Here is a 23,711-nt window from a genome sequence, read left to right as displayed (position 1 = left end):
ATGGACACTATTGGGATATGAAAGTTTGTAGGCAAAAACCTATGGAATTCATGTATCTGAAAAGAAGGCTCTGATAAGTTAGCTTGTTTTTTCTCTTTCTTAGGTGGTTCACTGCTAAAATCTTCCCTGTAATTTGAACTAATGTCTGTCTCTTATGTCAGCAGTGGCACAACCCACAAATCTTCTTGGCATTTGGACACAGTTGCCTATTGTTTAGAGGAGACGGGGAAACAGATGTGGAGAAGCATTTTCCTGAAGCCTGAAAGTGTTAGTCAAAGTACAGATGTTTGGGCTTATAAGCTGCACTCTACCACCAATGAGCACCAGATCCCATGTGACACAGGCACCCATATGCTCTTTAATAAGTGTGTGTGTGTGTGTGTGTGTGTGTGTGTGTGATATGCAAGACCCTTGAAAGCATGGGGTTTAGGGGGGACTTGTGTCTAGCTCTTGGGGTAGCACTGAAGCTAAGATAGAAATGGATAACATTCCTAGATGTTTTGGAAAATTAAGTAGTCTTATAGTCAGTTTTAACCCACTCCAATATTCTTGCCTGGAGAATCCCAATGGACAGAAGGGCCTGGTGGGCTACAGTACATAGGATTGCACAGAGTCAGACTGGGTGGTTAAACAACAGAAATTTATTTCTCACAGTTCTAGAGCCTGGAATGTCCAAGATTAGGTGCTGGCAAATTTAGTTTCCATGAGAGCTTTCCTCCTGGCTTGTGGATAGCTGCCCTCTCACTTTGACCTCTCATGGCCTTTTCTTGGTGCATGTGTGTGGAGAGCGAGTGAGCTTTCTCATACCCCTTCTTATAAGGACACTAATCTTGTAAGATAAGGGATCCATTCTTATGGACTCATCTGTTGTTCAGTCACCAGGTTGTGTCCAACTCTTCAAGACCCCATGGATTGTAGCATGCCAGGCTTCTCTGTCCCTCACCATCTCCCAGAGTTTACCCAAATTCATGTCCAGTGAATTGATGATCCCATCCAATCATCTCATCTTCTGTCACCCTCTTCTCCTTCTGACTTCAATCTTTACCAGCATCAGGGTCTTTTCCAATGAGTCGACTGTTCGCATCAGGTGGCTAAAGTATTGGAGCTTCAATTTAGAGGACCTATTTTCAAATACAGCCATACTGGGGGTAAGGCTTTCAAAGTATAAATTTTGGGAAGACACACATTCAGCCCATAAAAGTCCTTGAGTTTTTTTGGTACAGAATTGGAGTCTTATTCTATGTTCAGTTTCAGAACCTGGTTTTATTAAATGTAATTTTTCTGGTTGTATTGTACCATAAGCAACAATGTTTCAGCGAGTTTATATATTTTGCCTATAGCTAATTCAGCCAAGGACTACTAGCTCAGATGTTCTCTGATTACTCCTGAAAGTGTATGCCTTGGGCATTCACACATCCTTCCATATTGCCATGAATGACTGTGATTGTTTTTATTTTTTATAATAATTTTATTTATTTATTTTTGGCTGTGCTGAGTCTTCGTTGCTGTGTGGGTTTTCTCTAGTTGCGGGGAGCAGGGGCTACTCTCTAGTTGCAGTGCATGGGCTTCTCATTGTGGTAGCTTCTCTTGTTGCTGAGCATGGGCTCTAGGGTACAGGCTTCCTATAGTTGTGGTACCTGGGCTCAATGGTTGCAGTTCCCAGGGTCTAGAGCACAAGCTCAATAGTTGTGGCTTATGGGATTTGTTGCTCCACAGCATGTGGGATCTTCCTGAATCAGAGATCAAACCCATGTCTCCTGCATTGGCAGGCGGATGCTTTACCACTGAGCTGCCAGGGAAGCTCTGTGATTTTATTTTTAACCTTGGCTCTTTAGGATTTGTCCCTGGGTCACAGTAACTTGGGGTTGCAGAGTCAGACACGACTTGGCAACTGAACAACAACAGAGTAAACTATCGTTCAGTCAGTGCTTGGTCAGAGGTTGTGTTTAAGCTCCTTGTGTCAGTAAGACTTTTGCCAGGTGTTTAGGGGTCTGTGTATAGCTAAGTGAATCCTTTTTCAGTGGAAAGGAAAAAAGACACAATGTAAAAGCTGTGAGTTAACTTTTATTCAGTGTTTTACTGAGGACTGTATCCCAGGAAACAGCCTCTCTGTAGCTCTGAGAGGTCAGCTCTGAAGAGGTAGGCACAGAAGCTAGGATATATATGATTTTGACTAAGGAAAGTTATGACCAACCTAGACAGAATATTAAAAAGCAGAGACATTACTTTGCCAACAAAGGTCTGTCTAGTCAGGGCTATAGTTTTTCCAGTAATCATAGATGGATGTGAGAGTTGGACTATAAAGAAAGCTGAGCACCTAAGAATTGATGCTTTTGAACTGTGGTGTTGGAGAAGACTTTTGAGAGTCCCCTGGACTGCAAGGAGATCCAACCAGTCCATCCTAAAGGAGATCAGTCCTGGGTGTTCATTGGAAGGACTGATGTTGAAGCTCCAATACTTTGGCCACCTGATGCAAAGAGCTGACTTATTTGAAAAGACCCTGATGCTGGGAAAGATTGAGGGCAGGAGGAGAAGGGGACAACACAGGATGAGATGGTTGGATGGCATCACCGACTCAATGGACATGAGTTTGGGTAGGCTCTGGGAGTTGCTGACAGACAGGGAGGCCTGGCATGCTGCAGTTCATAGGGTCGCAAAGAGTCGGACACAACTGAGTCACTGAACTGAACTGAACTGAGGGAATATGTACAGTCAAGCATACATTTCAGTAAAAGCTTACTGCTAATCATGAGGGCTTCCCTAGTGGCTCACATGGTAAAGCATCTGTCTGCAATGCGGGAGACCTGGGTTCGATCCTTGGGTCGGGAAGATCCCCCGGAGATGGCAACCCAATCCAGTACTCTTGCCTGGAAGATTCCATGAATGGAGGAGCCTGGTAGGCTACAGTCCATGGGATCACAAAGAGTCAGACACGACTGAGCAACTTCACTGGAGAGTCATGAGGAACAGGTATCTCAGTTAATGATTTTAATTTATTTAATGTATGAGAAGATATAAGAATCTGGGTTGATTCAACATCTTCCATGATATCTAGCTATCTCGGGGGCCTGTTTTTCTAAAGCACAGAGTGCTTCATCCTGTTTTTCATCCTGAATTCTTTCCAGGGTGTACTGTTGGTCAGCAATGGCAGTGACTTATGACTTAAACCTTGTAGAAACAAATAATGGACAACATATTCTTTGCTTTTCTTTGTTTTATACCCTTCAAGCCTGTTCCATGCCTTTCTCTGATTCTAAGTGGATGCAGCCTAGCATATGCACAGTCTTCCTGACCTTCACAATTGTGGGTAATTCCAGGAGGGCTCTGATTGGTTGTCTTTCCCTGATTTCTCTTCAGTAAACTTGTGACTGTTCTGACATTTTCCTTGTGTTAGTGCTACCAGCCTCTTCTTAATTATCCTCCACTACAATCTCCATTGTTTTTGACAATGTTTATAAGCATGGAATTTTCTACTACCTTTTCCACCCCTTCCCAGCACCATTTCACAGAGCAGGAGTGTCACTCAAGTAAAAGCAGGTCCCTGCCTTCAGCTCTCCTGCAGTGTTTCAGGCTCTTCCCAAGAGAAAAGGCAGGCTCTGCCTGAGGGCACTGACTTCCCTTTGTCTCAGGGACAGCCCTGAGTGCTTGACACTGACCAGGTATTGCTGGTCCACAGTGCTTTCAATTCTGTGGTAAAGGGAACAAGGCTCTGGTTTTAGTTTCTTTCTGGTAATACCCACTCTTGATCTTTTTCTGTTAATCAACCAGCATTTAGGAGTTGATGGACTCAAAATAGGATGAATCTTATTGTTGTGTCCAACTGAAAACTCCCTTCCTCTCCAGAATAAGAGCATTCATTTTGTATTTATGGGGGTTTACCCTGTTGGAATGGGGAATAGTTGTCGAACTTCTACCTGATTTGTAAACTGGTTCATTGTTTCTTCAGATGCTAAGGTTTGCTTTTAGAGGTGCCATTTGTATTTTATCTTTCTGTTTTTAAAGGATGGTAAAAGTTTCATCTGTTCCTAAGGAAAAGTCTTCTGGAGCACATTCTGGAAAAATGGTCTGATTACAGCTATGAACCTATGACTAAGGAAAAAAATAAGATGAAATGAAACTCTTTTGAAATTCCAAAACTAGTTCTTTTTGCATACGCAGTTAAGAGAAACCTTGCTTGATAAAACACCTTTTTATAGAATTCTGACCCTAAGAGAACAAAAATATTTTGCCCCACCTCATGATCCATTCCTGCCCTCCTCAGTTCTGTTCTATGCCCTAGGAGGCCAATCCTTTTGGATTATATCCTCAGGCTTCGTTTCTGGTTGGGGTCTCTTTGGGTTTGACCAATGAAGTACACTGACAGAACTTTGGAGGGCAGAGAGAGAAGACAACATATTTCTTTCTTGCTCCCTCCCCGATTTGGGCTGTGTTTTATTAGCAGTGATTACCAATAACTTTATTGTTAGATCTAGGCCCTACATCAGCACATCTTTATCAGCATAGTCGCTTCAGTCGTGTCCGACTCTGTGTGACCCCATAGATGGCAGCCCACCAGGCTGCCCCGTCCCTGGGATTCTCCAGGCAAGAACACTGGAGTGGGTTGCCATTTCCTTCTCCATTGCATGAAAGTGAAAAGTGAAAGTGAAGTCGCTCAGTGTGTCTGACTCTTCGTGACCCCATGGACTGCAGCCTACCAGGCTCCTCTGTCCATGGGATTTGCCAGGCATGAGTACTGGAGTGGGGTGGCATTGCCTTCTCTGCCTGCTATTGCTAGTCTCTGGGTATCTCAAAATCCCTAATTTGGTCTCTTAATCTTGCACATATCTCTTTGAATAGTCCCTACATTCAAGTTTCTTGAGCCAGCCGAGTTGGATTCTTTTTCCTGCTGGAAATCTATGCTGATAAAGATGTGCTGATGTAGGGCCTAGATCTATTGCCACTATTTTGGTTCCATTAGAGTGGTCAGCTCAAGGGTGAAGCTTATATGTAAGTAAGAGCATGACAGAGAATATTAATCAAATTGTACTTGAAGCCATGTATCTTCTGAATACAGCTTATTGAAGTAAGAACAGGTAGATACTTCTTTAATATGATAAAAATATATATGAACTTCTAACAAGAAGTTCTTCATGCTTGAGGAATAAATACTAGAAGCATTCCCATAAAAATCAGGAAGACAAGGCTGTTAGTTTTCACACAATTATTTATTTATCTATTTTAATTGGAGAATAACTACACTATTGCAATGGTTTTTGCCATACATCAACATAAATTGGCCTCAGGTATACACGTTCACAGAATTAAACATAGTATTTATATTGGAAAGGAGGCAAGATTATCATTACTGCAAATGAAACAAACCTGAGAGAACCAATTAAAAACTATTTGAAACTTTAGGAACTCCATAAAGAGGTTGGTTATAAAATCAATATGCAAAAGCAACCACTTTCATATATAAAAATAATAAACAGTACATTTAAGATAAATATTCAATTTCTAATAATCAGGAAAGGTAAGCTACTTGAGAATAAACTTTTAAAATATGCAAAATATATTCATTCACACAACCATTTACTGATAAACTACAGTGTGTGCCAAGCAATGTTCTAAGAGTCATGTTTTTATTTATTTTATATTTATATTGAAAAGGAGGCAAGATTATCATTACTGCAAATGAAACAAAGCTGAATCAATTAAAAACTATTTAAAACTTTAGAAACTTCATAAAGAGGTTGCTTATAAAATCCCTATGCAAAAAACAACCACTTTCATATATAAAAATAAACAGCATGTAAGATATTCAATTTCTAATAATCATGAGGAAAGATAAGCTATTTAAGAATAAACTTTAAAAATATGCAAAATATATTCATTCACACAAGTATTTACTGATAAACTACAGTGTGCCTAGCAATGTTTTAAGAGTTATGTTTTTTATGATATTTATATTGAAAAGCAGGCAAGATTATCATTAATACAAATGCAACAAAGCTGAGAGAATCAATTAAAAACTATCTGAAACTTTAAAAACTTCATAAAGAGGTTGCTTATAAAATCACTATGCAAAAAACAATCAGTTTCATATATAAAAATAAACAGAACATGTGAGATATTCAATTTCTAATAATCATGAGGAAAGATAAGCTACTTAAGAATAAACTTTAAAAATATGCAAAATATATTCATTCACACAAGTATTTACTGATAAACTACAGTGTGCCTAGCAATGTTTTAAGAGTTATGTTTTTTATGATATTTATATTGAAAAGGAGGCAAATTATCATTAATGCAAATGCAACAAAGCTGAATCAATTAAAAACTATTTGAAACTTTGAAAACTTCATAAATAGGTTGCTTATAAAATCACTATGCAAAAACAATCAGTTTCATATATAAAAATAAACAGAGCATGTAAGATATTCAATTTCTAATAATCATGAGGAAAGATAAGCTACTTAAGAATAAAGTTTAAAAATATGCAAAATATATTCATTCACACAAGTATTTAGTGATAGCCTACAGTGTGCCAAGCAATGTTCTACATTTGTTTATAATTTGTAAAAAACACATTTCAAAATAAAAAAATCCCACATCATACAAATGTTTATAATGATTAATTAATCTAAGCAACACACATACATGTTCAGTTGTAAAATGTTAAATTTCTGTGACAAATATGCTTTTTTAAATACCAAGAACATTACAGAGTTAACAAGAGTCCTACAGATAATCTAGTAGTCAATGTGTTTTTCTTAAGTCTTCACTTTAACGGTGTTATTTCAGCACAGGTAAGCAAGCAGAGTCTTTCATATGCAGGAACACCGGAATCTTTGGTTGCTACCGTATCAGCTGCCTTGCAAACAAGAAACCAACCATTTAAAAAATGTTTTAAGTGAACAACTTGCGGAACCCAGGGGGTGAATAGACCTTAAGAATGCACAATTGTGAGCATTTACAACCGTCTCATGGCAACCCACTCCAGTGTTCTTGCCCGGAGAATCCCAGGGACGGGGGAGTCTGGTGGGCTGCCGTCTATGGAGTCACGCAGATTCGGACACGACTGATGCGACTTTGCAGCAGCAGCAGTAGCACAACCATCTCAACTGTGGCAGAAGACTGTTCATGCCCTGTTTCTGAAACGAGATCTCAAAGCAACATAGTTGAAAATAAACGATGTTAACAAAAAACTGGCATATGCACAATTTCTCCACCAATGTGTGTGTGAACCAGTTAACTTTTCCACCTGAAAGAATGCAACAAAAAACTGGACAACACGTTTCACAATCTCATTAATATTCACAATTACAGCGGCTACAACTCAGCACACTGCATCACCAATGCTGCCCAGAGCCAGTTTATACTTAAATTACGTTCTTTACCCCAAGTGAACGTTTGTCCACAGTCACTGGCCAGTGTACATATGAACGAAAATTTCTAGATTTGGGGAGAAACATGCTGCTGCAATCATCTTACTCTGCTGCTTCTGCTCCTTGACTCGGGCTTACAAACCTTTTCATGTTACTCTTTTTTTTGGTCAGTTTTCTTGCCTGTGGTGGTGGCGGTTTGGGCCTGCTGACCCTGCCCACTTGAAGAGGCTGCCTGCTGTGCTGCTCTCTGCTTTAATATCCAATCAAATGCGTAGTCATATTGGTAATTCAGGGTCCTGAAAAGAGTGCGGAAAAGCTGCCTGAGGTAGGTGTAATCCGGGGCTTCCTCAAAGCGCAGTCCACGACAATAGTTTAAGTACGTAGCAAATTCTGAGGGAAATCCATTACATAAAGCTTCAATAGGTGTGGCCATCTTACTTTCGCAAATCTTTTCGTATTTTTGCTTCATTGTTGCAGTCTTTATTCCTTGCCACGGCAGGCTGCTTCTATTAAAATACATCAAAACATATCCTAATGATTCCATGTCATCTCGTCGACTCTGTTCAATACCAAGATGTGAATTGAGGCTAGCATACCGAGCAGTACCAGTGAGACTTTTCTTTTCTTTGTATGGAATGTGTTGCTTTGTCTTGCTGTCTCTGTACCTTTTGGCCAAACCAAAATCAACAAGGAATAACTGGTTTGAGTTTGAGGAAGCTGGGTCCTGAGAAGTACTACCAGACATGCCCCTTTTCCTCTTCCTTGCTTGACATTCTAAACACATATTACAGTGAGACCCAGCACCCATTAGAAAGTTATCTGGTTTAATATCTCTGTGTATAAAATCCTTTGTATGCAAATATTCGATTCTACTGATCATCTGGTCAGCTAACATAAGTACAGTTTTCATTGTGAACCGTCTTGAACAGTAATTGAAGAGCTCTTCGAGGCTGGGGCCAAGAAGATCCATGACTAGCACATTATAGTCCTTTTCCTGACCATACCACCATATGCGGGGAATGCCAACCCCGCCCTGAAGAAGCTTATAGAGTCTGCTCTCATACAGCAACTGGGGTTGTCTCGCTTTCTGAGGTTCTAGCTTCACTGCCACTTCCTCACCGTTGGTGATATTGATCGCCAAATAGACTTTCCCGAAGGAGCCAGACCCAATCTTTCTTACCAGCTTGTATTTCCCTCCAGCAATGAATTCGGACCTGGAGCCACTGCTGCTCGCCATTCTTCGAGACAAAGATGGAGGCTGGGGCTAAACCCGGACACCTCTGAGGGGAAGATAGAGGCCTCGAGAGCTCGTCCACCGAGCAAAGCAGCGGAAGCCGGCAGGAAACCGAAACCGCTGGCTCTTTCTTGGGATTACAGACCCCAAAATAGGCCAAGCAGAACCGGATCACTGCTGCCGTCAGTTTCTTTTGGCCAAGCCGCTGATGGTTGAGGGGGTTCTCGAGGTTACTAGGTTTCTGGTGGTTGCCACCTCTGCCTCACTTTCTCAGTGAAAAAGGCGAGCACTGAGTTAGGCCGCGAAACCGCTGCCACGGGCTCGAGGGACTTCCGTTACACCACAAACGCCACCATCTCGGGAGTCCGGCACCAGCCAACCCAATATGTCTCCAGCTCCCAGAAGCCTCTTCTGCAGCGCGGGGCATTCTGGGAAAGGAATCTGGGCGTCTTATATTTTTAACGTACAAATTCTGCTGGGAAAATAAATGAAGGCAAATAACTAGAAAAACTGGGTTCCCAAGGGGAAAAAATATTCGTTTCCCCAGAAACTTATTTATCTTGTAACTTCATTTAGATTCCTCAGAACTTATTCATCTTATAACTGGAAGTTGGTACCCTTTGACTAACAGTCCCCCATTTCCCCTTTCCCGCAGTCCCTAGCACCCACCATTCTACCCTGTTTTTATGAATTTGGCTTTTAGGTTCCACATATAGTACCATCCATCTTGTCAAAAATAGAATTTCCTTCTTTTCTATGGCTGAATAATATTCCGTTATACACATATAAAAATAAGCTACTTAAAAATTAACAGGTTTTTCTCCACATCCTCACCAACACTTGTTATCTCTCTCTTTTTTTTTTTTTTTAAATAGCCATTCTAACTGAGGTGAAGTGGTAATATTGTTTTTAATGCAAGGCTTTATTGGAGCCTCTGCAGCAGCAGCAGGGAGCAAGAACAAACAATAGATTCCCTTGCTTGCTCGCTCCCTGAGGGGAGGTGAACTTGTTCCTTATATGGGGTGAGGGTAGGGGTGTGTTCAGGGGCTGGGCCAGAGGGGTGGCTTAGGTGGTTTGCAGGGGGCATGCTCAGTACCCTGCTTTTACACCCTGTTTTTGCTCCACTCTCTTCAAAAGTGGCAGTTGAGTTTTTTTGTCTGTATCTTGTGTCCACAGTTTGCCCCAACCGTGTATTCTTGCAGTTACTTTTAGTCTCATAGTGTCTTTGTATTGAGTTGCTCTAAGAGAGGTATGTCTAAGTACAAGCATTGCAGCACTGCAGCAAAAGGTCTCAGGTCCCTGCCTGTCCCTTTCCCCTCTGAGAGACTCCACATCCTTATTCTTAATCTGTAAGGACTTGACTGTCTCTTCTTCTGACACTTCTTCCAACTGGATGGGGGCCACAGACACTAGCCTATCCTAGAGATGTAGAAGTCCCTCAATGACTGTTTCAAGGATCTGTTTTGACCTGGGCCAACTGCTGGAATAGGTTGAACTAGAAGCATCAGGAGCCTTACTTCAAGCTTTGTATCCTAGAAGACACAAACTCACAAACTTAACCAAAATGTTAAACAAACAAGTGCTAAAAAAGGAGAACTATAATAGCCATTAAAGGGCCTAGAAAGGGAAGGAACCAGGTTAACTTTGGGAGGGTTCCCTTAACTGTTGACCAGACAGAGGAAGTGATGTTGCCCCTGCCAGGACCATTCTGCTTAGGTATATATTTTTGTTAATCTCAGGGTTAAAGCTTAACATATTTATCTATTTTAGAATGGAAGATCTGGACTTGTTGGTCCCAGGAGTCCTCCCTTGGACTGAAAAGTCTTAGTCACAGGTTTACAACAGTAGGGAAGACAACAGAGCACTAGAGAAGATACAGTATAAATCAGTATGACTGATTTACTGAAAAGAAAAGCGTTATAAAAAAATGAAAATCTCCTGCCAGAAATCTTTTTATACCTTGTGAGATCCAAGAGAACAAACTAGAGAACCATTTTTCAGTTTTCCCACCCATATTGAATAGTGAGGATTGGTGGTTAATTGCCTGCTGAAATCCAAGTGGCTTGTCGAATTTTCTCAGTGTTGGTTTCTACCTGTTATGGGCATCAGGGTTGCTTTTTCTGGGAAACCCTGGTGCCCCAGGTTCCAAGGAAATTAAGGACTTCAATAGTATTCTGATCTGAGGCCTCCATGGTGGGGATGCATATTAATATGTCCTCTACATACTACAGAATGGCCCCTTCTTTTAGGTGTATTTCCCTCACCCAGGGCCTAGGTGAACAAGTGTGGCCTGTCCTGAAAACTCTGAGGCAATACTGTCCAATTATATTGGCCAGAGTGGGGGTTAGTCCACTTGGAGGCAAATAGATACTGAAGTGAGAGATGAACTGGGATGCAAAAGACGGCATCCTTGAGGTCAAGCACAGTAAAATATTTGGCACCTCCAGAAATCTGGACTAATATATTATAAGGATTGGCCACAGGTGATGGATAGGGACCACTGCATTGTTTACTACTCTAAGGTCTTGTACCACTCTATATTCCCAATTTGGTTTAGCTGGCAGAATAGGGGTATTGCATGGAGACTGACAAGGTACTAAGAGGTGATGTCTTAAGTATTTATCTATGAGGGATTGCAAACCTTTTTTTCTTCCAACTTTATGGGATCCTGTCTCGTTAGGATAAGCGACTTATGGCTTAAGGTTAATTTTTACAGATTGGACATTTATAGCCTTCCCAGGGATTCCTTTGTCCCAGACATAGGAATGGGTTTCTGCATGTAGAATATGGCTGTGAATAGCACCTTGCTACATGCAGGGTTTACTGCATGTAGAATATGGCTGTGAATAGCACCTTGCTCTTCCAGCTGGTCTGTCTTAGAGTCAAGAAAAGGGACTGCTCAGGGCCTCCTTATCATAATATGGCTCCTAATAATAACATGGATCCCAGAGGTCTTCCCTAGTAGTGGAGTAGAGCACTCAGGCACAACCAAAAAGGCATGTGAGATCAAAAACTGTTCAAACTGGCAAGTGAGAGGCCCAGTGAAGTAACAGGCATGAGTCTTTCCATCAACACCAGTCACAGTACAGCTTTTGGAGGAAAGATGCTCAGTGCAAGAGATCAGAGCAGAGTAAATGGCTCCTGCATCCATTTAAAAATTGAATTTCTTACCTTCTATGTTAGGCTTCCCTGGTGGTTCAGTGGTAAAGGATCTGCCTGCAACGCAGGAGACTCAGAAGACTTGAGTTCAATCCCTGGGTTGGGAATGATCCCCTGGAGAAGGAAATGGCTATCCACTCCAGTAGTTTTGCCTGGGAAACCCCATGGACAGAGGAGCCTGGAAAGCTACAGCTCATGGGGTCGCAGAGAGCTGGACACAAAAACTGAAGTTACTGAGCACACACCTGCCATGTCAAGAACCATCCAAGGCTCCTCAGTGGAGGTACACATTTAGTTGGGGGTTGCCACCAGAATCCCTGGGCCACCTCAGTCATCCAGCATGGCCATATCGGGAGCAGGAGCCCCCTTTCACCCTCAGAACTGGGGACAGTTCTACTTCTAATGACCTATTTGTTTGTAGACTGGGCATGGGCCAGGGGGTTCTTTTGGTACTTTGGAGCTCAATGGCCAGTTGACTTACATCTGAAGCATTCTTCCTTGCTGGTTTACCTCTAAGGTGGATGGTTAAACTTCCTCAGCCCTCTTGGGCTGTCCTGAGTTTGCAATGCATGGCTAACAGCTATAGCCATCAGTTTAGCTTGATCCATGGCCTGCCTGTTTTCACACTGGGTTCTCTCTTCCTCCTCAGCTTGATCTCTATTATTAAATACTCCAAAAGACAACTGTAGGAGTTGTGTAATTGGGGTTTGTGGGCCTAATTGTTAACTTTTGGAGTTTCTACCTAATATCAGGGGCAGACTGATAGGGTGTTGTCCCAGCAGGGACTGATCTTTGGGAGTGGATGAATCAGTGTTAGTAAATTTTCTAAAAGCTTCCACAAGCCAACCTTGAAAGAGAGTTAGATTTTCTTTCTTTTCTTGGGTTACTCCTTTAACCTTTTTCATAGTTAAATGGCTTTTTGATATATTTTCTCATCCTTTCTAATATACATTGGATTGTGTGCTTCCTGGCTTCTCTTCCATCCTGGGGCTTATAATTCCAATGGGGCTCCTGATTTGGGACTCCATCTCCACCCATAATGAAATGTTTGAATTAGTCCTTGCCAAGTTGGTCACCATGCACCTGGGCTGCTGCCCAAATTCTTTGTTTTTCCTCAGGGATATAGCAAGTAGACAAGACTATTTGAACATCCTTCTGAGTTAAATCAAAGGCCATAGTTAGGGCCTGAGGCCCTTCAACAAACTTACTAGGGTCTTCCAGTCTCTGTTTGGGTTGGTCTAAATTGGTTACAAGGAGGGGGGGCATATATTCTGATTGTCCCTTCACCATTTGCCACTTCCCTAAGAAGGCACATTTTTCCTGATCCTGGGTGACAGGAAGTATCACTACGAGTTGCTCCAGAAGGACTAGTATCTCCCTTCTGAAGTAAAGGAGGCTATAAAAGGACATAGGGAGGTGAAGTGTGGAATTGGTCAGAGGAATCTGAAGAAATAGATGCTTCTAGGGAAGTAGGTAGCCCTGGAAAAGCAGGGGAGACTTGGTTTCCTCCCTGAAAATTGGGGTAATTAAAGGAGGATCATCTAAAATGTCAAAAGTGTTTTCTGATTCCCCATGCTTTCAATTACAGGAGCCACATAGAGTAGGGTTTTGGTAAAGGACCATGAAGGCTTGAACATAGGGAACCCCAGTCCATTTTCCTATCTTGGGACAGTAAAGATTCAATTTCACAGTGGTATTGTAATTTAGAGACTCATTTTTCTCCACCCCTCCAACTTATATAAAGGCCAGACAGTGTTAAGAGTTTAATTTTTTCCATTTTATGCAATTTCCAGTTTTTGAGGATATATTCCAGAGGTGTTTCTTCTGGCTTAGAAGAGGATCCTCCCATGTTGAGTAACTTGCAACTAAGACTGCTCCTAGAAATGATGTCCAGCGTCTCAGAGACATTTACTAGGAAGCTTTTGTCAGAAGAGAGTCAGAGAGTTCTCTGAATTCCCTTCTTACCTAATGGGATTTTGAGCCTCCACTACTCTCCCATCACATAACCAGATATCTCTGGTTGACCCAGCCCCTCATGCCATAGTTCTGTGATAAGGGATGTTTGAACCAGTGCCAGTGCATTGCCAGGGCTCTCTTTGAGGGGGATCTGTTGTCTATAAGGCTTATGGACTAGCAACAATTTCCCCTAGGTTGGGGTGTATTCCTTGAGACTGAACATTTATGAAGTCTAAAGGATGTGGCCTGCTTGGAAGTGCCCAGCAATAGGTAGTCTGTAACAGTGTATGGGCTGCCAAGGCCTGGAGTAAAGGGGGTCCCTGGGGTACAAAAAGGAACTCCTGGAGGAAATAGAGTTGGGTGCAATAGACAATGCCACAGGATCAGGCCTAGAGGTGGGAGTATTCCCACAGGGGATTTTTTTGAACATAGAGTAAGGTGAAAGACTAAACAGCAGAAGAACCCCAAAGCCTTTCCCCTATCTGTTTGGTGGCTGTGATAAAACTGGGGAGAGCCTGATGATCCCATCTGATACGTGCAGCAGCAAGTGTGGACCATGTTTCTCATGTAATTTAACATAATAAATGAACCAGTTTAGGATCTCTCTTTGGGATGCTCCAGAGATCCTTTGAAGCATCCAAAGTTAGTTGGAGGTCAAAAGTACTGTAATTAGAATTTAATATTTGGGAAATTTGTAAAAAAAGATAGCAAAAATTTTACCTGGTCAGATAGGATCATAGGTCACTGTGAAACAATTATTCCCTGAGCCAAGGTGAAAAAAAAATTCTCAAAAGTTAATACAGATCACTTAAAGGCACAGAAACTCACATAATCTGTTATCAAGAGCAGCATTCCAAGAAAACTGTTCTTTTATGACAGAAACCAAAACCAGACTTTCATCAACCTACTCCTAATAAAATTCACTTACTTAATTAAATTTAATCCAACTTTAGAAAATCCTAGCCACATACAAAATTCTTTTCTCAACTTCCTCTTCTGCAAACTTTCTGTAGTCATACTTTGTGCCTTATTCTTTCCACTTAGAATTAACAAGCTTTAGGACAAAATCACCCCTTTTTCCTTTAAAAAAATATATATTTCCATTCCTCATACCTTCTTTTCTGAAAACACACATCCTACTTTCCTTAGGCAACCATGAACTGTCTTTTACATTAACATTCTACAGATTGGTAAAGAAAATCTCAAGATGACACAAAATAGCTTTAGTTTCTCTCTCAGAAGAAGGTAAATTTACCTTCTCAAAAGTAGGCAAATTTAGACCTGTTTTGCAATTAATGTTCCAATTGCTTGCTTGCTTCCTTTGCTTTAGTTGTATCTGACTTCGCAACCCTATGGATTGTAGCCCACCAGGCTCCTCTGTCCATGGGATTCTCCAGGCAAGAATACTGGAGTGGGTTGCCATTTCCTTCTTCAGGGGATCTTTCCAGGCCAGGGACTGAACCCATGACTCCTGTGTCTCCTGCATTGGCAGGCCAATTCTTTACCACTAGTAGCACCTGGGAAGCCCAATAGTTTATTTAAAATGGCCTGAATATTCAATGAATTCCTATTATTTAACTTGATTTAGGTTACCAAAATTTGAAGAGACTATTTTTAGATGGACATTTCCAAAGCATAATTATTCTTGTAGAGTTAACCAAAAAGCTCTTATCCTAGTTACATTTACTTAAAAATGTAATCATATCAGGTTGTTTTCCCTGTTGACAAATCTCATAACAGAAAGAATGTGCACTTATTGACTTTCAGTAACCCTAGCTGCAATAAGAATATAATACTTGACATTGATGATTCTAAAAACAAGACTATATTAATTAAACCCACAAGCTTAAGCTAGCTCTAATAACAGATATTAATTAAATACTGACTATCTCCCAGACCACATGAATGCAAAATGTATTCTGGTGAGTTTTCTTTTATATTTCTAAGAATGTGTATAAACACTTAATTTCCTTTAAGCTAATTAAATACAGCTCATTTACAAGTTAATTTTTATATAAAAACAAACAGAACCAGAGACCTCATAGTTTTTCTGCTTGAATTTAGAATGGCCCTTTCCCCACCTCCGTCTGGAGGACTGCAGGTGGATCAGGTAGTTCCTGAGAGCCCAGGGAGAATAGTTACATTGCAAAGGCAGAGAAGAGAGATGCAAGCTCCTGGAGCCAAGTTTAAAAGCTTAGTTTGCGAAGGCAGAGGAGGGGAAAATGCAAGCTCCTTTCTTTTCGTTTTGTTCTTTTACATCCCACCAAGGGGACTTCCCTGGTGGTCCAGTGGTTAAGAACCTGCCTGCCAATGCAGGGGACAAGGATTTAATGTCTGGTCTTGGAAGATTTCACATGCTGCGGAGCAACTAAGCCGGGGTGCACCACAACTATTGAGCCCACATGCTGCAACTGCTGAAGGTCTTGTGCCCTAGAGCCAGTGCTCCACAACAAGAAAAGCCAGAGCAATGAGAATCCAGTGCACCACAACTAGAGGAGCCCCTCACTAGCTGCAACTAGAGAAAGCCCGTCTGTAGCCACGAAGACCCAGCACAGCCAAAAATAATTTTTTTTTTAATCCCACTAAGTAATGCAAGGCTGGAGTCTCAGGCAAGGTGGGCTGTGTTTGTATGTCAAGGTTTAAATGTTCCACTGTGCCCAAAATTTTGGCAGAGACTTGCGGAAGCAGTTGGACAAACAAAACTACATAGAACAAAGATACCAATTACAAAAACTTACAGACACAAACAAGTAGTTTTCAGGATAAAGGGGATGGGAGTGTAGGTATAAGGATCAAGGGAGAAGTAGAGGAGGTACAGAAAAGACTTAAAAAGAGAAAGAGATGATAGAGAAATAAAGGTGAGAATACTGGGATGACAGGACTTCCAGCCACTACATGATATGAGGTTTAAACCTCTATCACTTTCTTAAATGTCCCGTCAAGGAGAGCATGCTGGACTGCTCTCCTTGAGCAGTCTGGTCTGCAGGGTGTGAGGTGAGCCTTTCCCATCTTTGCTTGTCACCTGTCAATTGCTGGCCAGAGGAAGCATGGTCTCACAAGCTTAGAGGAATGATACTGTAGCTGCCCAATGTCCACTCTCTTGTAAGGAGAGGACAGAGAGAAGTAGAGAGATTTCAAGAGAGGGAAAAGGACAAATGGGAGGGGAAAGCATTGCCTGAATGAGGGTATTGAGGCCCCCAGGGCCCAGGAAGGCAGACTTAGTAACCTCCATGACACTGAAACAATATGGTCAGGTGGCTACTTGTCACCCATGGGGAAGCTGTATTCAGTGGTCCTGGAGGTGCCCAGATCCTCTTCCCAGAAAGTACAACTGCCCCATGTTGGGTGCCATAAATCTGATACCAACCAGGTTTCTTGGCCTTCCTCAAGCAATAGAAATTGACTAGAGGTCAGACAGGAAATCCAGGCAAGAGTTTATTGGCGCCTGTGCTGTCTTGGGAGGTGGGGGAGGGGTCAGGATGGGGCAATCAAGAGCAAACAAGTTCCCTTGTGTGTTCTGTAACATAGTCTTATAAAAATGCCAATTAACCCTCAGTTAACTTTCGAATTAACTATAATCCAAGTGGAAATAAAAGCAAGATTTTTAAGGGAATTTAACAAAATAATTAATTTTATCTGTAAATAAACACATATGACTCAGAAGGTAAATCATGAGAAAGGATAATTAGAGAGGCCTTACTCTTCCAGATATTAAAACATAAAGACACTATAATTAAAACAGTTTTGTACATAAAAAGAAAAAATAAGAGATTAAAGGAACACAGAGAATCAAAAAATAGATCCAAATATATGTGGATATTTAGGTCATGATAAAGGTGGCATTTAAAATCAGGAACTAGAGAGGTATTATTTGATAATTGATATTAGGAATATTTGCTAACTATTTGGAAAGAAATAATTCATATGTTAATAAAGCTGTAAAAATATATTCATAATAGCATTGAGATGTCATTTGCTTTTTTCACTGTGTTGACATTTATACAAATGGTGCAAAAGGAATGTTGGGTAAAATTTCTAGCTTACTGATAACAGAGACAATACAACCAAAAAAAATTGTATATGGACCAAAATTTAAACATTAAAAAACACATCTACAAATTAGAAGAACACACAGGTCTTCCTAAGCAGGACACAAAACTCAAAAAATGTAAAGAAAGAGTTGATAAATTTTGTATCATAAAGATTTTAAAAACACAAAAAATCTATAAAGCATAAGTCCAAAGAAAATTATAAACTGGGAAAATGATTATAATGCTTATGACAATCTAAGAGCTCATTTTCTTAATATACAGGAAGTTCTTGTGTATTAATAAGAAAAAGATGAAAAACCTAGTGGAAAAATGGGGAAAAGTAGTTCACAGAAAGAGAAATACAAATAGTTAAAGTTATGGGAAGATGTTTGATCCCACTTATAATTTAAGAAATCAAAAAATTTTGAATCTCAACATGGAATATAAAACCAAAATTTAAGAGGTGAGAGTTGGGAGCATGGATAAAATTTAAAATGAACTTCTGCATAGAAGGAACATAACTCAACATAATAAAAGCCATATATGATAAACCCACAGCAAACATTATCCTCAATGGTGAAAAATTGAAAGCATTTCCCATAAAGTCAGGAACAATACAAGGATGCCCACTCTCACCACTACTATTCAACATAGCTTTGGAAGTTTTAGCCACAGCAATCAGAGAAGAAAAAGAAATAAAAGGAATCCAGATTGGAAAAGAAGAAGTAAAACTCTCACTGTTTGCAGATGACATGATCCTCTACATAGAAAACCCTAAAGACGCCACCAGAAAATTACTAGAGCTAATCAATGAATATAGTAAAGTTGCAGGATATAAATTAACACACAGAAATCCCTTGCATTCCTATGCACTAACAATGAGAAAACAAAAAGAGAAAATAGGGAAACAATTCCATTCACCATTGCAATGAGAATGTACCTAAAGAAACAAAACACTTGTATATAGAAAACTATAAAACACTCATGAAAGAAATCAAAGATGACACAGATAGATGGAGAAATATACCATATTCGTGGATCGGAACAATCAATATAGCAAAAATTAATATACTACCCAAAGAAATCTATAGATTCAATGCAATCCCTATCAAGCTACCAACAGTATTTTTCACAGAACCAGAACAAATAATTTCACAATTTGTATGGAAATACAAAAAAAACCTTGACTAGCCAAAGCAATCTTGAGAAAGAAGAATGGAACTGGAGGACTCAACCTGCCTGACTTCAGACTATACTACAAAGATATAGTCAAGACAGTATGGTACTGGAACAAAGACAGAAATATAGATCAATGGAACAAAATAGAAAGCCCAGAGATAAATCCACCCACCTATGGACACCTTGTCTTTGACAAAGGAGGCAAGAATATACAATGGAGAAAAGACAATCTCTTTAACAAGTGGTGCTGGGAAAACTGCTCAACCACTTGTAAAAGAATGAAACTAGAACACATACTAACACCACATTCAAAAATAAACTCAAAATGGATTAAAGATCTAAATGTAAGACCAGAAACCATAAAACTCCTAGAGGAGAACAGGCAAAACATTCTCTGACGTAAATCACAGCAGGATCCTCTATGACCCACCTCCCAGAGTAATGGAAATAAAAGCAAAAATAAACAAATGGGACCTCATTAAACTTAAAAGCTTTTGCACAACGAAGGAAACTATAGGCAAGGTGAAAAGACAGCCTTCAGAATGGGAGAAAATAATAGCAAATGAAACAACTGACAAAGAACTAATCTCAAAAATATACAAGCAACTCCTGCAGCTCAATTCTAGGAAAATAAACGACCCAATCAAAAAGTGGGCCAAAGAACTAAACAGACATTTCTCCAAAGAAGACATACAGATGGCTAACAAACACATGAAAAGATGCTCAGCATCATTCATTATCAGAGAAATGCAAATCAAAACCACAGTGAGGTACCATCTCACGCTGGTCAGAATGGCTGCTATCAAAAAGTCTACGAAGAATAAATGCTGGAGAGGGTGTGGAGAAAAAGGAACCCTCTTACACTGTTGGTGGGAATGCAAACTAGTACAGCCACTATGGAGAACAGTGTGGAGATTCCTTAAAAAACTGGAAATAGAACTGCCATATGACCCAGCAATCCCACTGCTGGGCATACACACCGAGGAAACCAGAATTGAAAGAGACACATGTACCCCAATGTTCATCACAGCACTGTTTATAATAGCCAGGACATGAAGGTAACCTAGATGTCCTTTGGCAGACAAATGGATAGGAAAGCTGTGGTACATATACACAATGGAGTATTACTCAGCTATTAAAAAAGAATGCACTTGAATCAGTTCTTCATGTGAAATAGATGGGGAAACTGTGGAAACAGTATCAGACTATTTTGGGGGGCTCCAAAATCACTGCAGATGGTGACTGCAGCCATGAAATTAAAAGATGCTTACTCCTTGGAAGGAAAGTTATGACCAACCTAGATAGCATATTCAAAAGCAGAGACATTGCTTTGCCAACAAAGGTCCATCTAGTCAAGGCTATGATTTTCCACTGGTCATGTATGGATGTGAGAGTTGGACTGTGAAGAAGGCTGAGCACTGAAGAATTGATGCTTTTGAACTGTGGTGTTGGAGAAGACTCTTGAAAGTCCCCTGGACTGCAAGGAGATCCAACCAGTCCATTCTAAAGGAGATCAACCCTGGGTGTTCTTAGAAAGGAATGATGCTAAAGCTGAAACTCCAGTACTTTGGCCACCTCATGTGAAGAGTTGACTCACTGGAAAAGACTCTGATGCTGGCAGGGATTGGGGGCAGGAGGACAAGGGGACGACAGAGGATGAGATGGCTGGATGGCATCACCGACTCGATGGACGTGAGTTTGAGTAAACTCCAGGAGTTGGTGATGGACAGGGAGGCCTGGCATGCTGCGATTCATGGAGTCGCAAAGAGTCGGACACGACTGAGCGACTGAACTGAACTGAATGAAGTGGATGAAACTGGAGCCTATTATACAGAGCGAAATAAGTTAGAAAGAAAAACACCAATACAGTATATTAATGCATATATATGGAATTTAGAAAGATGGTACGATGACCCTATATGCGAGACCACAAAAGAGACACAGATGTAAAGAACAGACTTCTGGACTCTGTGGGAGAAGGCAAGGGTAGGATGATTTGAGAGAATAGCATTGAAACATGTATATTATCATAGGTGAAATAGATCGCCAGTCCAGATTTGATGCATGAGACAGGGTGCTCAGGGCTGGTGCACTGAGATGACCCTGAGGGATGGGATGGGGAGGGAGGTGGGAGGGAGAGTCAGGATGGGGAACACATGTATACCCATGGCTGATTCATGTGAATGTATGGCAAAAACCACCACAATATTGTAAAGTAATTAGCCTCCAATTAAAATAAATTTTAAAAAAAGAAAAAATAAATAAAATGACCTTCCACTTTGACCCAGTGATTTCACTTCTACGAATTTCTACTGAGGAAATAGTGCTACAATTGTAAAATATATATGTAAACAAAGGTTCCCAGGTGGTGCAGCAGTAAAGAATCTGCCTGCCCATGCAGGAGACACAGGGTTCAATCCCTGGGTCTGGAAGATCCCCTGGAGGAGGAAATGACAACCCACTCCAGTATTCTTGCATGGAATATCCATGGAAAGAGGAGCCTAGCAGACTACAGCCCATAGGGTCATAAAGAGTGGGTCACAACTGAGCACACATGCATATGTAAACAAAGGTCCCCACCGTTGCAGTTTTGTAATAGACAAAGATGGGGACACGACTGAGTGACTGAACTGAACTGAACTGACTGAAGATGGGGAAGAGGCTAAATATCAACCAGTAATAGATCAGTTGAATTTTAGTAAATTCACACTACAGAATACTATTGCAGCTGATAAAATGTTGTATATGGTATATAAGGTGAAAAATAGTGTGCAGAATAATTTGCATAGTATGATCTCAAATTATTTTTAAAAGGCACATGTGTACACACACTCACATATAACGTATCTACATTATTTTCTTTTTGGTGGTGTATGTGAAACAAACAAACAAAAAAACCTGAGTCAATTGAAAAGTTAGCAGCAATTTTCACAGGATTTATCCTAGGATTGAGGTAGATGGGTTATCATGGTGGTTATAAGAAGAGTGGAAAATTTGAGACATTTTTATTTTCTGCTTCTCTCTTTTCCTAGTTAACACTTTCTTTCCTTAATGTCAATTCAAAATTTCTCTCCTTTCACTCAGCAAGGAAACCTTACCCAATCCCCAGACACTGCCTCTTCTTTCAGCATATTAACAGTGTTCCTTTCCTTCAAAGTATTTTGTTCAGTTTGTATGTATATGTGATTATTTCATTATTTTGTTCACTATGAGAGCAGAGTTAGTGTCTGCTTTTGCTCATCAACTTATTCACAATAAGCACAGTATTTGTGACAACTCTCTCTCTTCATCTCCCACTCCCAATATTTTGATGTAGACAATTACATTTTCTCAGTCTTACATAAAGAGTTATGAGAGTGCAGTTGTTAAACATCTCCTCCATCACACAAACAAAGATGAAGGAAAACACAGCAGAAACAAATAGCAAACATCACACTAAATGGTGAAATTTTAGGGGCATTCTCAAAGATAAGGTCAGGAGGCTCTCAGTCACCATTATTATTCAACATAGTTCTGGAGGTTCTGGCTGATGTAGTACACCCAGAAATTTAAAGAATAAGAGATATAATGATTGGAAAAGGCAAAATTTAAAAAAATCATCATTTTCAGATTATCATGTATGCATACTTAGAAAAACCAAAGTTATCAACTGAAAAACTACCAGCATACCTCTGAGTATTGTGGGTTCATTTCCGGACTACCATAATAAAGCTGGTATTTCAATAAAGTGAGTCATGTATTTCTTTGGCTTCTCAGCGCACAAAGAAGTTTTGTTTATACTATTGTTAGGTAGGAAGTTAGGCATGAGTAAGGAGGGGTGGCCTAGCCAAAAAGGATGCAAGCTGATCTCTAAACCCCATCCCAGACATCCCCAGGAGAGCTCACAAATCCCTACAAAAATAACCGCAGAGACTTTTCCAACTCCTGCACATGTTCCCTAAGCACACAGTGGGTACAAACTAACCACAGGGGCTTCTCCAAGTAACCTTAGGCAGCTAGGAGCCCATTGTGCTGTGCTGAGTCGCTTCAGTCCAGTCTGACTCTTTGCCATCCTATGGACTATAGCCTGCCAGGCTCCTCTGTCCATGGGATTCTCCAGGCAAGAATACTAGAGTGGGTTGCCATTCTCTTCTCCAGGGGATCTTCCCAATCCAGGGATCGAACCCACATCTCCTTCAGCTCCTGCATTGCAAGCAGATTCTTTACCCACTGACCCACCTGGGAAGCAGGAGCCCATTGCTGCTGCTGCTAAGTCGCTTCAGTCGTGTCTGACTCTGTGCGACCCCATAGACGGCAGCCCACCAGGCTCCCCCATCCCTGGGATTCTCCAGGCAAGAACACTGGAGTGGGTTGCCATTTCCTTCTCCAATGCATGAAAGGGAAAAGTGAAAGTGAATTCGCTCAGTTGTGTCCGACTCTTCACAACCCCATGGTCTGCAGCCTACCAGGCTCCTCCGTCCATGGGATTTTCCAGGCAAGAGTACTGGAGTGGGGTGCCATTGCCTTCTCCAGGAGCTCATTAAAGGCTCATAAATATTCTACACATATATACTTCATGGCAAATAGATGGGGAAACAGTGGAAACAGTGGCTGACTTTATTTTTCTGGGCTCCAAAATCACTGCAGATGGTGATTGCAGCCATGAAATTAAAAGACCCTTGCTCCTTGGAAGGAAAGTTATGACCAACCTAGATAGCATATTCAAAAGCAGAGACATTACTTTGCCAACAAAGGTCCATCTAGTCAAGGGTGTGGTTTTTCCAGTAGTCATGTATGGATGTGAGA

At 40.8% G+C, this 23,711-nt stretch overlaps 1 protein-coding gene across 1 annotated transcript; it reads right to left on the bottom strand.

Annotated features, from left to right (window-relative positions):
* Nucleotides 1–6,655: 6,655 nt before the first annotated feature.
* LOC133242944 (casein kinase I-like) lies at nt 6,656–9,432 on the bottom strand. The gene has a single exon (XM_061409207.1). It carries the CDS (start codon nt 8,602–8,604, stop codon nt 7,519–7,521), a length of 1,086 nt encoding a protein of 361 aa, XP_061265191.1. The 5' UTR covers nt 8,605–9,432; the 3' UTR covers nt 6,656–7,518.
* Nucleotides 9,433–23,711: the final 14,279 nt, after the last annotated feature.

Source organism: Bos javanicus, chromosome X (genome assembly GCF_032452875.1).
Source record: "Bos javanicus breed banteng chromosome X, ARS-OSU_banteng_1.0, whole genome shotgun sequence".
NCBI classification, from domain to species: Eukaryota; Metazoa; Chordata; class Mammalia; order Artiodactyla; family Bovidae; genus Bos; species Bos javanicus.
The sequence above is the reverse complement of the archived record's forward strand: the minus strand, read 5'-3'. Positions and strand labels throughout refer to the sequence as shown.